Below are 15,150 nucleotides of genomic sequence, written 5' to 3' on the forward strand. Positions count from 1 at the left end.
ATGTGAAACAGATGGTAAACAACACACTACCGTCAAGTGGTGGCATCTGTTGCCAAGAATTTTCATTAAAATCGATTTTTATTACGGTATTGACGAATCGTTACCCCGGAACATCGTTATGAAGGAGGGGGGAAGGCAAATCGGTACTTTGGGAATATAAAGGATTCACTGTTCTTAGAGTGGTTTTTATCATTTTAATTTTTTTGCAGATACTTTGAATGCTTTTTTGGCAGAACAATCCTTTTTATTGTTAAATTTCACACTTGGAACCAATCTAATTTTTCTTTTCTCTGAAAATGCATGTTTCAACATCCAGCAGCGAATTGCACAACTTTCCTGCCTGTTATAAATTTTTATTTAAAAAATATCTTTTATATTATCGATCAAAATTAAAAAATGATGTTACGCATCTATTGATATATTTTGTTCTAATATTTCTCTATATTTTTATTACTGTAAAACGGCAAAAAGCTGAATTTTGAAGGTAAGGACAAGTTTTATGATAGAGTATATATGTTAGTAACAAATAAAATGTTTATTAAGTCTTATTATTCTTGAGATAGGACACACGACTCTTCTTTATCTTTCTATTTTCTGCACAATTCATTAAGTTTGAATAGCATCAATAACCCTCATATGCAAGAGTTATTGATTTAGGGTTTAGGATATCTCAAAACTTAGAGATTTGCAAAAAATTAAAAAGATAAAGTTTTACAAGACTCCTTTACTCTTCTTTGTTATGAATATGTTACCGCTAAAGCTCGAAAGTCGTTAATGTGTACATTATTTATCTGATCTGCAGATTAACTAAGGTGATCCGTTAAAGTTGCTAAAATTGTTCTATTTCTCAAATTACCTAAGTAATGTGCAGATTATCTAGGCAATCTGCAAATTACCTACAAGGCACTCGGTAAAGTGAAAATAGTGATCTTTGGTAAAGTGAAAATAAGATCTTCTCTGGAACAACAGAAACGTTTCTGTACGCTTAAATTATCATAATGTTCTCTATTTAATTTTTGATATTTAAAGAATCAAGTCAATACAATAAAGCAATCAACAAATTAGTTGATAGTATCAATCATCAACCAATTAAAAAATATACAAAAATCAAACGGTTTAAAATATTAATACAATTATGGAAATTATTATATAGATAACCACTTAAAATTCGAATACAAATGTTCTAATGTGAGTAGAACACATATTACTTATAATTAAAAGATAAGAAATAAAAAGTAATAACCGTTATAGCATGTTAAGAACTTCAATTATGCTTGATATTATGATGTCATGCGCCGCATGCGTGCATACAGATTTACGTTAGCGAGGTTACAGCAGATGTAAATCACTATTTGGCCATTGATATAGGGCGTGTGTTTGGCAGGTCAGGCATGTGGGTGTCGCACGGTTTCAAAGTTGTTGTGAAGTGAGTTTCCTGTATAAAAACGAGTTTCCGTTTGCTGCAGTTTCTGAATAGTGTTGTTTGAGTCCATAACGGGTTATATCTCTGTTTGAGTATTTTTTTCGAGCTCTGTGGTGCGCTTTGCCTTTATCATATCATCCTGCTGAGCTAGGTGACTAGCGAGCATTTTTCATGCTGTCCTAATGTACCGCTATTTCGTATTTAATTCCGTTATGGGGATGAATACGGGGTATCACTTTAGTGCTATACTTTAATAATTAAAGATATAAAAATGTTTAAATAAGATATTGTAACATATAGCACTATAAACTCAATTGAGAATTATACCGGAAAAGTTAAACAACTCGTTGCTGAGTTTTGTTTCAGTTGAAAATATTAAATCTTTACAAACGTAGCAGTAACGTAATTATTTTATTGGCTTGATGTCTGAAGTACAGATAAAAAATTTAAGATATATATGTTTAATATCGATAATAAATGCATGTACAGTCGCGCCATCAAATAATGGACATCTGTAATCAGCAGCCATTAAACTTTTTTTAAAAAATCGCATACTATTAAACATTAAGGAAGAACTTAATGTTTAAGTCTAACATTAAGTCTAAAGAACAGCCATGTTGTACGTCTTTTCTTGTTCAGCGAGAGCTACTAGCCTATAAAGCCCCATGGTAAGTTCGGCAGTGCGATGTGACATAGTTAGTAATTATATATATTTGTTTATACGCGGGGAATAATGCCTTCCGGGATGTCTTTTAAAGGTAACTGGTCCCTATTCAGGCTTTACAGACGTGGAGAAAACCCGGAAAACTCCACGTGACCAGCCCGTTCTGGTGAGGCCCAAAAGCTACAACCGAACATCCATTGCTCAGAAACGGAACCGCTTGGCTACTAGTCGGCCATGTTGTACGTTGCGGTCAGTGACCATTATTCGAAGGTTTAACTGTATTTACAATTTAATTTTTAGTACATTAAATGTTAGGTACACATTAGTAAGTACGAAATGAAGCATATATTTCTGTTTTGAGTTACAACACTTGAAAGTACAAGGGATTCATACATTTGTTAATATAGATTTCTTCAATGACAATTGTAATATTTGTTAAAGACTACCTTTTAAATGAAGCAAGTTATTGCAAAAACTCTTGTGAAATATGACAAAGTAATGTATGTTTTCTGTATGTTTACATCGTCGTTTCAATTAATATGAAAATGATACAATGCAGGTCTATATATTGTTTCCATAATAACTATCCTAATCGCATCAGGAAGTGCAACCGTAAAAATTATTACATATCATGTAATAAATTAATTTATTCGTACTATATTTAAAATTTTTCATTTTCTCTCTTATTATAGCCTGTAGTAAGCAGAAATATAATTCATTAACTTCAATCGCATGATGTAAGACGTGCCGTATAATTTCTCCTGGCATATCACTTTAGATATGTGTACCCGAAGACTGCCATTTCTGATGTATACTCATTGCCTTTAGGTGAACTTTACGCATATTCGCTCTCGGGTATTCGGCACCTACGAAAGTGTGTTTTTGATCTGTTTAACCATAAACAGTGTATTATACTTGTCTTAGTTGGATTTCCTCACTAATAATATTTTGAGCAATTACATTGATATATAACTGTTATATTTTATTTTTTCTACTTATCTCAAATTGAACTGACACTAATTAACAACAACTGATAAATTATAATGAAATAATAATTTATCAGTTGTCAAAAGTTATAAAATTTTAACATATATCTATATAAGTAGAGTGTTTATAAATATATATATTTTTTAAATAATTTATCGCAATACCTGGTAGGGTGCATCAACTGTCAGTAAAAATAACGAGCCACACAGTTTTGATTCTAGAGTTGTCTTTGGCTATTTAAATGCAAGCAATACAATTAAAATAGTTTTATGATGTGGCCTCGAAAATCCGTAATTAATTTAAGACTGATGTGATAACATTTTTTTTTACATTTAGTGGAGCACTTCCTCTGACCTGTAGCATTAAATGCTACTGGCTTGAGGTACTCCTCTTTTAATTGTGATTACATATACAACAGAAATTTTATAAAACCTCTCTTATGTGATATGCGCCAATTGCAAATGACAATTGAAGAAACCATACTTGTGAAAGCAGTCAATAATTTATACATATAATCGCAGTAATTTCAATAACTTGTAGTTGTTAGTTGTGTAAAAAAAATCGAGTCGAGTCACTGTAATGCCAACATTGAGAAAACAAATCCTGGACACTTTATGCATCGTTACACTCATATAAATTAATTGCAATCGTGTTTGAATGTTAACAGTGAAACATCGATCTATCGTATATTTGTGTATTTTTCTATAGGTTTTGCAAGAATTTCAAGTTTACCATTGGCTGTAGTTTTATGACATTTCATCATGAATTAATTTATATGCAAACAAATGAAAGAATTAACTATCAATTGGTAAAAGTCTGTTTTATCGCATTGTTTCAGTATTGATGTTCAAAATTGTAGAAATTAATAATAAAGTTAATAAGAGCAAAAAACTACTTTAAAAATAGAGCATTACAACCTAAATTTTCAAATATGATTATATATTAATTATCAATATTGACTCGTCTCACTCTGCATTTTTTGTTGTAATTATTTTATCTTCTTCACTAGAATTTCTGTAAGAAATACTACAAAAGAAATCAAATATCCCGCAAGTAATAAATAAAGTAGACCCATAATATCATTCATTTCCAGAGGTTCTTCATTATTAGTATCAATTGTATGATCATTGTAGAAGATATCGCTTCTTGCTTTTTCATAAAAAATGTTTCTGTGAATTTTTTCAGATAATCCACTTTGTGCAATAAAATTTACCCTGTTAAATATAAATATATAGTATTAAACTTCGGTATATATTGAGAAAATTATTTGACTTATATAGCATATTATAGATATTTTGTTACTTAAATTATTCAACATCTAATTTCACCGTGAAATTATTAAATTTGTTGTACACTTCAGTTACATTATTTATTGAATAAAAGGAATCAATAAATAAATTAGTAGCAAATCTTAATAATAATGCTAATCTAGAAATTTAAAATATATAGTAATGCACTATCAATTATTGTTTCTCATCATTCGACATATTAATACATCCTTTGTTATTTGTCATGAAGAAATTTCGTTAAAATCTAAAATCATTATCTTATAAATTAAATAAATTACGCGAAAATACACATTTGAATTGTGTAAAACTTCCAAATTTTTGTGTTATAAATAATCTATAGTTTTATATAAAAGTTATATGATTTTTATCTTCGCCATTATACATGAGACGAACATTTGTGCAGTTTGGTATATATGTGGAACCTTGTGATACTAAACCCTGGCACATATGGAGGAATAATGCAGTTCATTTGGATTATTTATCAAATGTTTCATAACCTATTCACAAGTTAGAAATACAGAGTGGTTTCCTTGCATAAATTAAAAGTTACTATATTTTATAAAATAATGTGTTACAGCAATAAGGATTAGCAGAAGTTTTTGTCGCGTATTTTCGTCACTTGTCAAAAACGAACATGGCAAAATGCATAGTTAGATTTCTATTATAAATCTTTTAGAGTATGTTACTTTCAGCATGATTAGTACTTCATTTCGCTAATATGCTTATTACAACACAACTTTCAAATTAATCCCATCCAAACATATTACTTTTTAGAGCGTATTCTTGGAAAATCTTGATGATAAATTCGTTATGAATTATTGTTTAAGATCTATGCATTAAAACATTTTTGTACTAAAGGGTAAATCCAAATTCGTCATTTTTAATTCATTGTAGAGTAAAATTACTTTTACTAACATTCTATGTTTACTTTAATAAAATATGTTTAATGGATTTCGAAAATTGATAGTTTTTCAAGTTCAAGATTGACAATAAATCGTTACTCAATCGTTACAATCGTTATCGATTGAGTAAAAAATAATTTACATTAAAATGACAGAAAAGAGTCATTTAACACAAGAACGATATTTAAAAGAAAAGTAACCGTTAAGAGGTCTATCTATGTCTATATTAAAATGGTAAAGACGTAAAGTTTCTGTTCCATTAAGTCAGCTTAATGATTAGACACCAACTGATAATAACACTTTGCCTGTGGAAAGAATCAACTTATTATTCAATGAGCTTCAGTCATTGATCAATTGTTGCGACAAGTTTATTACCTTTTTTTAATTGTTAATCATGTTACCACCATTCTTATCAGTGTCGTGAAAGCTTCACGTTCTGGTTTTGCAATACAACCAAGTTCGCTATAATAGTTGTTAATTTCATGAATATATATTGTTTTTTAACGCTATAGACAACTAACACAACGGAAAAGCAGATCTGTCATCTAGTGAAAGAAAATAAAGTAAATACTACATTACATATTGTAAGATAAAATAATTAAACCACTAAAATCAATGGTTGTGCTGATCACAAAATGACGTGATCACGATTGTGCTGATCATTGAAAGAACGTAACGCCCGACGTTGATTCGTTCCGCAGACAGATTGTAAATACAAATGTTCAGTGGAATTAGACACTGGTAAATTGTGAGTGATAAGAAACAGAATCTTCATACTTACATTTGAGTGATTTCAACTGCATAATTCACTTTGGCTAAATCTATTTCTATGAACTGGAATTTCGTATTAAGTATGTCTTCTGAAACGAATACGTTTTCTTTTTCGTTTTGGGTCAGGCTCAATTCAATTTTCCGTCTTGTTGCTAGTACGGCGTGAGTCCCATTAAGCACTTTTTGAATTGGTTCTTCACCTTCCTCATAGGCATTCAAAACATTTTGGTTAAAAACTTTTATCACATCATTTTTTATTATTGAAGTCTTGTATATGCGCTACATATATATAAATAAATAAAACTAATGTAAATTAAAATACGCAAAAACCTATAATATTTTTATATAAGAAGTAACTCGCAGTTGCAACTTCATAATGCTTTAGAAATTATGTATAAAGATATTTAATTATAATTATTTTCAAGATATTATAATTATTCTAAATGCAAATTAACTGTATCAGGTATTTAAAGTGACAGTGTTGTATGTTTAGTTTCAGCTAGTGTATTTACGATGGATACTGTAATAAATTCATAAATAATAACATTAATTTAGTGTTTCAGGGTAAATTGAAAAATATAGCCTTATTCTTCTGCATGCCATTTGTCTATGATGTTTTTGACATAATGCAAAAATATGTGAATAGTTTCTTTTATTAATAATGCACATGAAATATGGTTTACACTGACGATCAATTTTCTTTCGTTTAACCGCACGAATCCTTGTTCAGTACATATCTGAATTTCTGATTAATTACTTATTGGCGTGTGATTGTATAAAGTATAATACAGTAGAGTGTCGTTTATCCGAAAGTCGGTTATCCGAAAGAATCCCAGTCAGCAAATAAAATTTCCGCTAGTGCTGTAGCGCTGCAATCTTTGGCTATATCTTGGGCTACTCCAATATTGTTTTTGTTGGTGTGTGTGTTTTAGCTGGCAGCACTGGCACTTTTGTGTAGTGTTTTTCTGAGGACTGTGTGTCGTGCTGAATCGAACGTTTTTGATACTAGATCAACTTCTAAACTAAATTTTTTTGGTTTTTATATTTCTAAATATATTTATTTTGTTCGTACAAAATAAAAAAAATAATTTTTAACGATACAGTAGCCACGATTATTATTATAAAAAGTTTTCGTTAGGCTTAATATCGACGAAAATTCAACGCGAAGCGACACGCAATGGAGAAAAATTTCAACACGGGATGGGTTAATGTATTTTTCATACATAATTGGTTATCCGAAAAATAAGTTATCCGAACAACCCCAGTCCCCAATTGATTCGGATAAACGACGCTCTACTGTATATCGCGCGTGCTAATGTACGAGATTAGCCGATTATGTCGACCATATTTTTTTTATTTAGAGTAAAATGAAGTTCTATTAATCATGCGATAATAAAGTTAATCTCTTTTTTTTAAATCTCACTTTAGTGTCATAATGTGAATAACAATTCCGAATAAAACGATTATTTAAAAAGATTTGTTTCGTTCTCAGAAACTATTCCTATGTTCTTTAAACTTGTTAATATTGGCAATTCATAGTAATGTATTTCAACAATCATTTATCTATTTTAATACGCGAATTTTAATATTAAATTTACATTCAATATTATATAAAACAATTATTTTCGAATAATTTCTTATTTTAAGTTTATAAAATTATTTTTAATAAAATGATACGCACGTTTTTATAACGTGTATCAAAATAACGACATTCATCGCTGTAATAGAAGAAAGTGATATTGTATCTTCCCGCTTTCACTGACTGAACCAATTCTTGAAATGTCTGAGGAATGACTTCGGTTCCGGGATTAACCATGAAAGATGGCAACGTGCCGACGTATGCTGATGTTAGGACAAATGCAATCAGAATCCAACAGCCAATTAGGATACGAAACGTAATGAGAATATAATCATTTATTCTAGTGTCTAAAAAATAGAAATAATGGGAAATGAAAATTGGTATTTATGTATTTACGAAAAGATTTATAATGTTTAAAGTTAGGCAATTATCGATCTCTCATTGAATAATACCACAGTATATTTGTGTCATAAGTAAGCAGGCATTGAAAGTGCTCAGGAGAAACTCAAAAATATCTAATATAATAATATAATTTTTTTGTTTGTAAATACATGCACATTATTTTGTATATGGTTTTTAAAAAATTAAGGAATTTAAAAAAAAACTTTTAAGCAAACAGATGTAAACATATTTATGACACAAATTATCATTATACGATATTATAAATTATGACATTATAATTCATTACTTACAAAAAATTATTTCACTACTCCACTCGAACACATTACTTTCGTGAAATATTCGGCCAATTATAATTAACCTTTTGCACAGTATAATAATACCCACCTTGTCGAAGAAAGTGCCGCAATATAATCCAAAATAAGGTGAAAAATTTTGGCATCTCCTTGTTGCTATACTCAGTCTCTTTTTTCATTATGGCATACGAAGATAACAAAATGACGAGGAAGGAAAAAGGAATACAAATCCAAATCTGAAATACAAAATTTTTATAATTATTTAGTAATTTTGAAAATACTAAAGTTTTTCTAATACAGTCGAACCTGCAATAACTACTGTCGGAAAATTACAGCCGTTTGTTCAAGAGCGTTTTCCTGTACGTAAAATAACCTCTAAACAAAGACCATTTAATACAAAGTTTCCATGTTTCTTTGAGTGGTTGTTGTTAAGAGGTTGAAAAGTATATTATTTTTAAAAATTTTCAAATTATTAACGGCTAAGTCGTTTGTATTTTTGCTGTAGTTAAAAATTAAAATTTATTACTTCAGTACACATAACATTAAAAATGCGTTTATTTCCGGTATATTTCACATGCGATATGTTGTAGATCAACAGCGGTCAAATAGATAACACTAGTAAACCATTGTAGTTGGGTCTGAGTTTGTGCTTCGGAAATGTTCTAGCCGGGTGGTTTTTTTAGTTTTCTTCTAATACCTAACACGATAGGGAATATTTCCATATCTACGGGAAAATAAAGCATAAGTGTGTTTTTAGGAAGCGTATTTTCTTTGGCAGATTGCTCACGTGTTGAATTGCGTTAAATTTCCACTCAGTTAATCTGTTAATCTATAAAATATTTATTAATTTTTTTTTTTGAATTTCGATTCGTACAGTAAAAAATATCTGCTATATTTATAGAGAAATATAATGATTTTTAAAACATTACCATTTTATCGAAAGGTTTCACCAAGGTAAGCGCTTTATCTAAAGGTCTTGCAGCATGTATTGCAAATGTTGTTGGAATGTGGGTTACGACAGGAGAATAAGAAAAGTAAGTTTTTCTGATATTACTACCAGAGATGGAGATGTCTGCCTAAAAAATAAAATAAAATTATTGCAATACTTATTAAAACTATATAATTGCTAGATACATAGTTATTACTGCGTATGCGGACATTGAGATTTCCAACCTAAAACGAAAGAAGTAAAACGAATTTAACATATTTAAAATTATTTACGTATATCGTATAAAAAACATACTCAGTATGAAGACCATCTGCTAACAGATTAACATATCTCCAAATAAATGAATTATTCTTATTCTTGATTCTTCCCTGAAATAAATCGTGATTATTATATAATTTTAAATATTATTTATTGTAAGTTTATTGTTTAAATTTCACTTTACATGTTTAATTAATAGTTATTTCTTTTACAGTTATAGAAAATATTGTTTGATATTTAAAGAATTTTTGGAGAGATTACACAAATACAATATGGCTGGCTGCGTTTTCTTTCAATAGACAACCACTTCCGAATTTAAAATTTCTTAGTACCAAACTGTTAACAGAAGGTACTCCGTTGTTCTATGTGTGAGATTACACTGCATTTGTAATATTCATTTTTCTTTATGAGTAATATTAAATTTATTAATAAACTGGGTTACTGTCGAAAATGACGTATCTCCTACTAATTGTATTGGCTTACACATTAATCAAATAAGAAAATGTAACGCAAACAATTAAATATTCTGATGTTTATTGCTTGCAAGTCCTGAACTGACAGTACAAATACTAGTGTTTAAACTTAACAAAGTGAAAGTATTACAGTAGAGCGTCGATTATCCGACCCCCGATTAACCGTCACCTCGGTTAACCGACCGTCCTAGACTGCAAATTTCAAATGTCCGCTAGTGATGTGGCGCTACAATATCTGGCTATATCTTGGCTACTTAAATATTATTTTTACGTTGTTTAGCTGGCAACACTGGATTTACAATGAAAGAGAGCCAGTATTTAAACAAGGCTTAATTTTCTAATTTTTAAATATACAATAGCGACGATTATTATTTATTTAAAAAATTTGATAGTCTTAACATGGAGGAAAATTCAACGCGAAGTAGGTTAATAGCGATATATTAATATACTAATATACTAATTACATGGGATATANAGTTTATTGTTTAAATTTCACTTTACATGTTTAATTAATAGTTATTTCTTTTACAGTTATAGAAAATATTGTTTGATATTTAAAGAATTTTTGGAGAGATTACACAAATACAATATGGCTGGCTGCGTTTTCTTTCAATAGACAACCACTTCCGAATTTAAAATTTCTTAGTACCAAACTGTTAACAGAAGGTACTCCGTTGTTCTATGTGTGAGATTACACTGCATTTGTAATATTCATTTTTCTTTATGAGTAATATTAAATTTATTAATAAACTGGGTTACTGTCGAAAATGACGTATCTCCTACTAATTGTATTGGCTTACACATTAATCAAATAAGAAAATGTAACGCAAACAATTAAATATTCTGATGTTTATTGCTTGCAAGTCCTGAACTGACAGTACAAATACTAGTGTTTAAACTTAACAAAGTGAAAGTATTACAGTAGAGCGTCGATTATCCGACCCCCGATTAACCGTCACCTCGGTTAACCGACCGTCCTAGACGGCAAATTTCAAATGTCCGCTAGTGATGTGGCGCTACAATATCTGGCTATATCTTGGCTACTTAAATATTATTTTTACGTTGTTTAGCTGGCAACACTGGATTTACAATGAAAGAGAGCCAGTATTTAAACAAGGCTTAATTTTCTAATTTTTAAATATACAATAGCGACGATTATTATTTATTTAAAAAATTTGATAGTCTTAACATGGAGGAAAATTCAACGCGAAGTAGGTTAATAGCGATATACTAATATACTAATTACATGGGATATAATAATATACTACACTAATAATGAATTTTTTTCACACTTTTCGGTTATCCGACTTTTCAATTATCTGACCAACTCCAGTCGCAAATTAAGTTGGATAATCGAAGCTCTACTGTATATCTATTTTTTTTTCGACATTTTCGTAAACGACTATTTATCGAATAAAAGCAAAAAGATACAATTCCTTGACCATAACAAGTACAACGAAAATTAAAAATTAAAAATATAGAAATATATATAAAGTGAAATAGACTGTCGATTATGCTTACAATTGTTATTTATAGCATACTTTATTATGCTAAATGCTATACACTGGATACTTCAAAAGATAATACGTTAAAGTGTCGTGATTCGAAAACNCTTTTCGGTTTTCCGACTTTTCAATTATCCGACCAACCCCAGGTCCCCAATTGAGTCGGATAATCGAGGCTCTACTGTATATAAAAAAATTCGAGTTAAAAACAATCGATTTCATCAGATAATAACACTTAATTCAAGTCACAAGGTAACTAATCAATGCGTGCTTTGGCTTGTTGAAAACTTATCTTTTTCTTTCTTTAGAAGTGGATTCCTTTTTGCTGCAGAAAATAATGTAATTGTTTAAAAAAGACTTGGCTGTAGATGGTGCAGACAAGACTACTTGTTTGAAATATTCGGCCTTTACTCATGCCTTTCAAAATTTCTGGAAAAGTTGCAAAATGAATCTTTGGAATAATCTTTCTTGTTTTCTGTTTTGTGTACTGAATACATTAATCGTTTACTTTTAATGGTTGAACATCTATCTTTCACAACATCCTATCCTTCGAGCAATTTTCAAATTATTGACACTTATCTGACAAGATTACGTAATCCATTTCCACTTGCATGTAGAAACACATAATTCCAAATAAACATGATTTCATACAGTAGCCAGCAGCTAAACATTTTTTACAGTTTTCGACCTGCCAAATTTATAGCACTCCACAGGCTAATTCAATTTGACACAGTAAAATTTTGGTATTTGGTAACGGGATGTTGCAAACATTAATTATAAATTTACATTACTTTCTCATTATTATATCTTAAACGACGTTCAATATCTTTTTTTGTTTTTTTTTTTTGAGAGGATTGCTAAACACATGGGAAGCTGTAAAATGCATTCACATCATTTGATTTAACTATTATGCAGTACACTAGACAGGTAAGGAACCAAAAAAAATATTAAGTCGAAATGGCCAAGGTTGATCATACTTTATGCTTTTTGAATTCGGGATCGAATTCAAGGAAGTAACGCGAGAATTCTTCATAAACACCTTCTCTCGACTTTGCTGGAACCTATCGCTTACTGTTTGGCTGCTCTCACTGTGTCGCTGGACGATACAATAACGGCCACAAAATAAATTGACTCTGTAATACTCACAATTTGAAGGATAAGTGAAAAATAAAACAAAACTACGGAAATTAATATAATTGCATAGCCTGCGTGTTACACGAGCCAAAATTGACCTAAACTACCACTAAAAAATAGCTAAAAATTTTCGGTTATTGGCTAAAAATGTAAGAAAACCGAAATTTGACATACAAAAACTGATTAAAGTATTAAAATTTCATGCCCATAGGGCGAGGATAGCATTGTACCTTAAGACGCAGATATTTAAAAACTGATTTACAGTAGACCCCCTATAATTACGGTCCCTATAATTACGATTTCTATAAAACTGAGAAAAAATTGTGACGGTATCCGTAAAAAAAGGTAAAAAAAACTCCTATAATTACGTAAAACGTCATCGGGCAGCCGAACTACTTTCCCGGCGTCCGTAGTGTCACGCTACAGAGAGATTTCTGTCGTCTGGACAGTATTATATAAATTATATATACATTAGGTACTGTACATATAATTATATATTAATTATATATAAATTAGGCACTGTATAGATAATCATATATTAACTTATTGTAACTTTATTATAATTAAATATATAATTTCCGCCGTCTAGCGTGGCGCCACGCTACGGAGATTTTACGCTAACTATCGTCTGTACAGTATGTAAATTAAGTACCGTAAGTCTAATACAGTACTGTAATTTTACACATTTCTTGTGAAAGAAACATTTCTTATTCAACGGCGATTAAAATTATTTATATTAATGATGTCTCCAAAGTTCAANCTCTTATGTTAATAACTAAAGCTTATCGTACAACTAGTAACGCAAGTCTACAGGTCATTGCAAGGAAACCACCTCTGGATCTATACATTGAACAAAGAAACAAAATACAGCAAGTTAAAAAGGGAGAAACTATACAAATAGATTCTATATATATTACTCATGACGAGGTTGAATGGACATATCCCTTCAGTGAAATCAGTACTTATAGTATCTCAATGGAACACGATAATTCAGATACGAATAATCGAACATTGGTTATTTACACTGATGGATCCAGACATGATGGCAAAGTTGGCTCCTCCTTTGTTGTTTATGAAAATAATGTCGAAGTTTATAATCAATCTATACGTCTACATGAAAGATGTACTATCTTTCAAGCAGAACTTTATGCTATTAAAAAGGCAATTACGTGGACTATACAAACCCAGAATAATGAGACAATAATTTTATATACGGACTCACGTTCGGCATATAACATTATTTATAGTAATAAGTTACACCATCTAGCAGAAGATATACGAAATTTAATACGCCATGCAACGTGTAATATTAAAATACACTGGGTCAAAGCGCACCAAGGCGTTACTGGAAATGAAAGAGCCGATATGCTAGCCAAATATGCTGCTGAGAATACAGCGCTACCTATTGAATACGATAAACTCAGTGTTAACACCTTAAAGAAAATAATTTGGGAAGAGACTATAAAGATATGGCAGCAACAATGGGATCAAAACAGTTCCCATATCACCTATAAATTTATTCCAGATTTGAAACACTTTTATTCAATTAAGTATTTTTATCCTAGTCACATCACAAGTCAAATATTTACCAACCATGGAAAATTTGCCTCATATTTAACTCGATTTACATCTAGAAATGACGATACTTGTCCTACTTGTCATATAACTGACGGTTCAGAACACTATTTCTACGACTGTGTTATGTTCTGCAGAGAGAGATTGGAAATGAGGATCTTTATGGACGAACAAGGCATTAACTGGCCATGCAAACTTTCTGATATATGGGCTAATCAGGACATTTACAATGCCTTTAATAAACTAGCAGATAGCATCTATAAGATTACAAATCAGATTATACGTAACTAAGAGTATTATAAGTTTATTAGTTTCATTTAAACTTTAATGAGTATACTTTACTATGTACTTAACGTTGTATGTACTGATATTTTATTTTACAATAAGGGTATGTTTGAAGAATTATTAGTAGGTATTGTAAGAAATATATAGATATTAATTAAATGAATTTGGTAATATTTTGGTGAATATTGAGATGATGATTAAATATTAAACATATTGATTATGTTTTTGGATAGATAATAATCAGAATTTATTTTGTCATTTTGGTATGAGTCAACCTGACGACGAAAAGTATAAATGCATAGAGTAATCTTGAAAACAGGAAAATAGTGGACTGTTCCCGTATTATACTGAAATGGATTGATACCACTCAATAAATACAGAAGTGCTACAAAATGCAGAGAAAACTGAAAATATTAATACGCTAATACATAAACATATAGATTTTGGTATCCATAGGAGACAAGGACATGTGCAATTGAACGTACGACTTGCAGATAGTGCTTAGTGCGAACTTTTAATTGGCACTGAACTCCTTTCCGAAATTTATGACTAGCGGTACTGGACCTCTAAAATCTTGTATTCGGGGATTTACAGAGACAATGAAAATTGAAATAGAAGATAGGATTGGAATGTGATGACTAGTGCACATTTCTAATTATAA

The 15,150-nt window shown here is 30.3% G+C and overlaps 1 protein-coding gene across 1 annotated transcript; it reads left to right on the top strand.

Moving 5' to 3' along the window:
• Nucleotides 1-13,394: 13,394 nt before the first annotated feature.
• On the top strand, nucleotides 13,395-14,495 carry LOC111637896. The gene has a single exon (XM_023383500.1). It carries the CDS (start codon nucleotides 13,395-13,397, stop codon nucleotides 14,493-14,495), a length of 1,101 nt encoding a protein of 366 aa, XP_023239268.1.
• The last annotated feature ends 655 nt before the right edge of the window (nucleotides 14,496-15,150 follow it).

This window comes from Centruroides sculpturatus, unplaced genomic scaffold (genome assembly GCF_000671375.1).
Source record: "Centruroides sculpturatus isolate CEXI.00-Female unplaced genomic scaffold, Cexi_2.0 scaffold893, whole genome shotgun sequence".
NCBI lineage: Eukaryota > Metazoa > Arthropoda > Arachnida > Scorpiones > Buthidae > Centruroides > Centruroides sculpturatus.

Coding starts and splice junctions, on each gene's coding strand:
- LOC111637896 (XM_023383500.1), top strand. CDS start 13,395: ATGTTAATAACTAAAGCTTATCGTACAACTAGTAACGCAAGTCTACAG.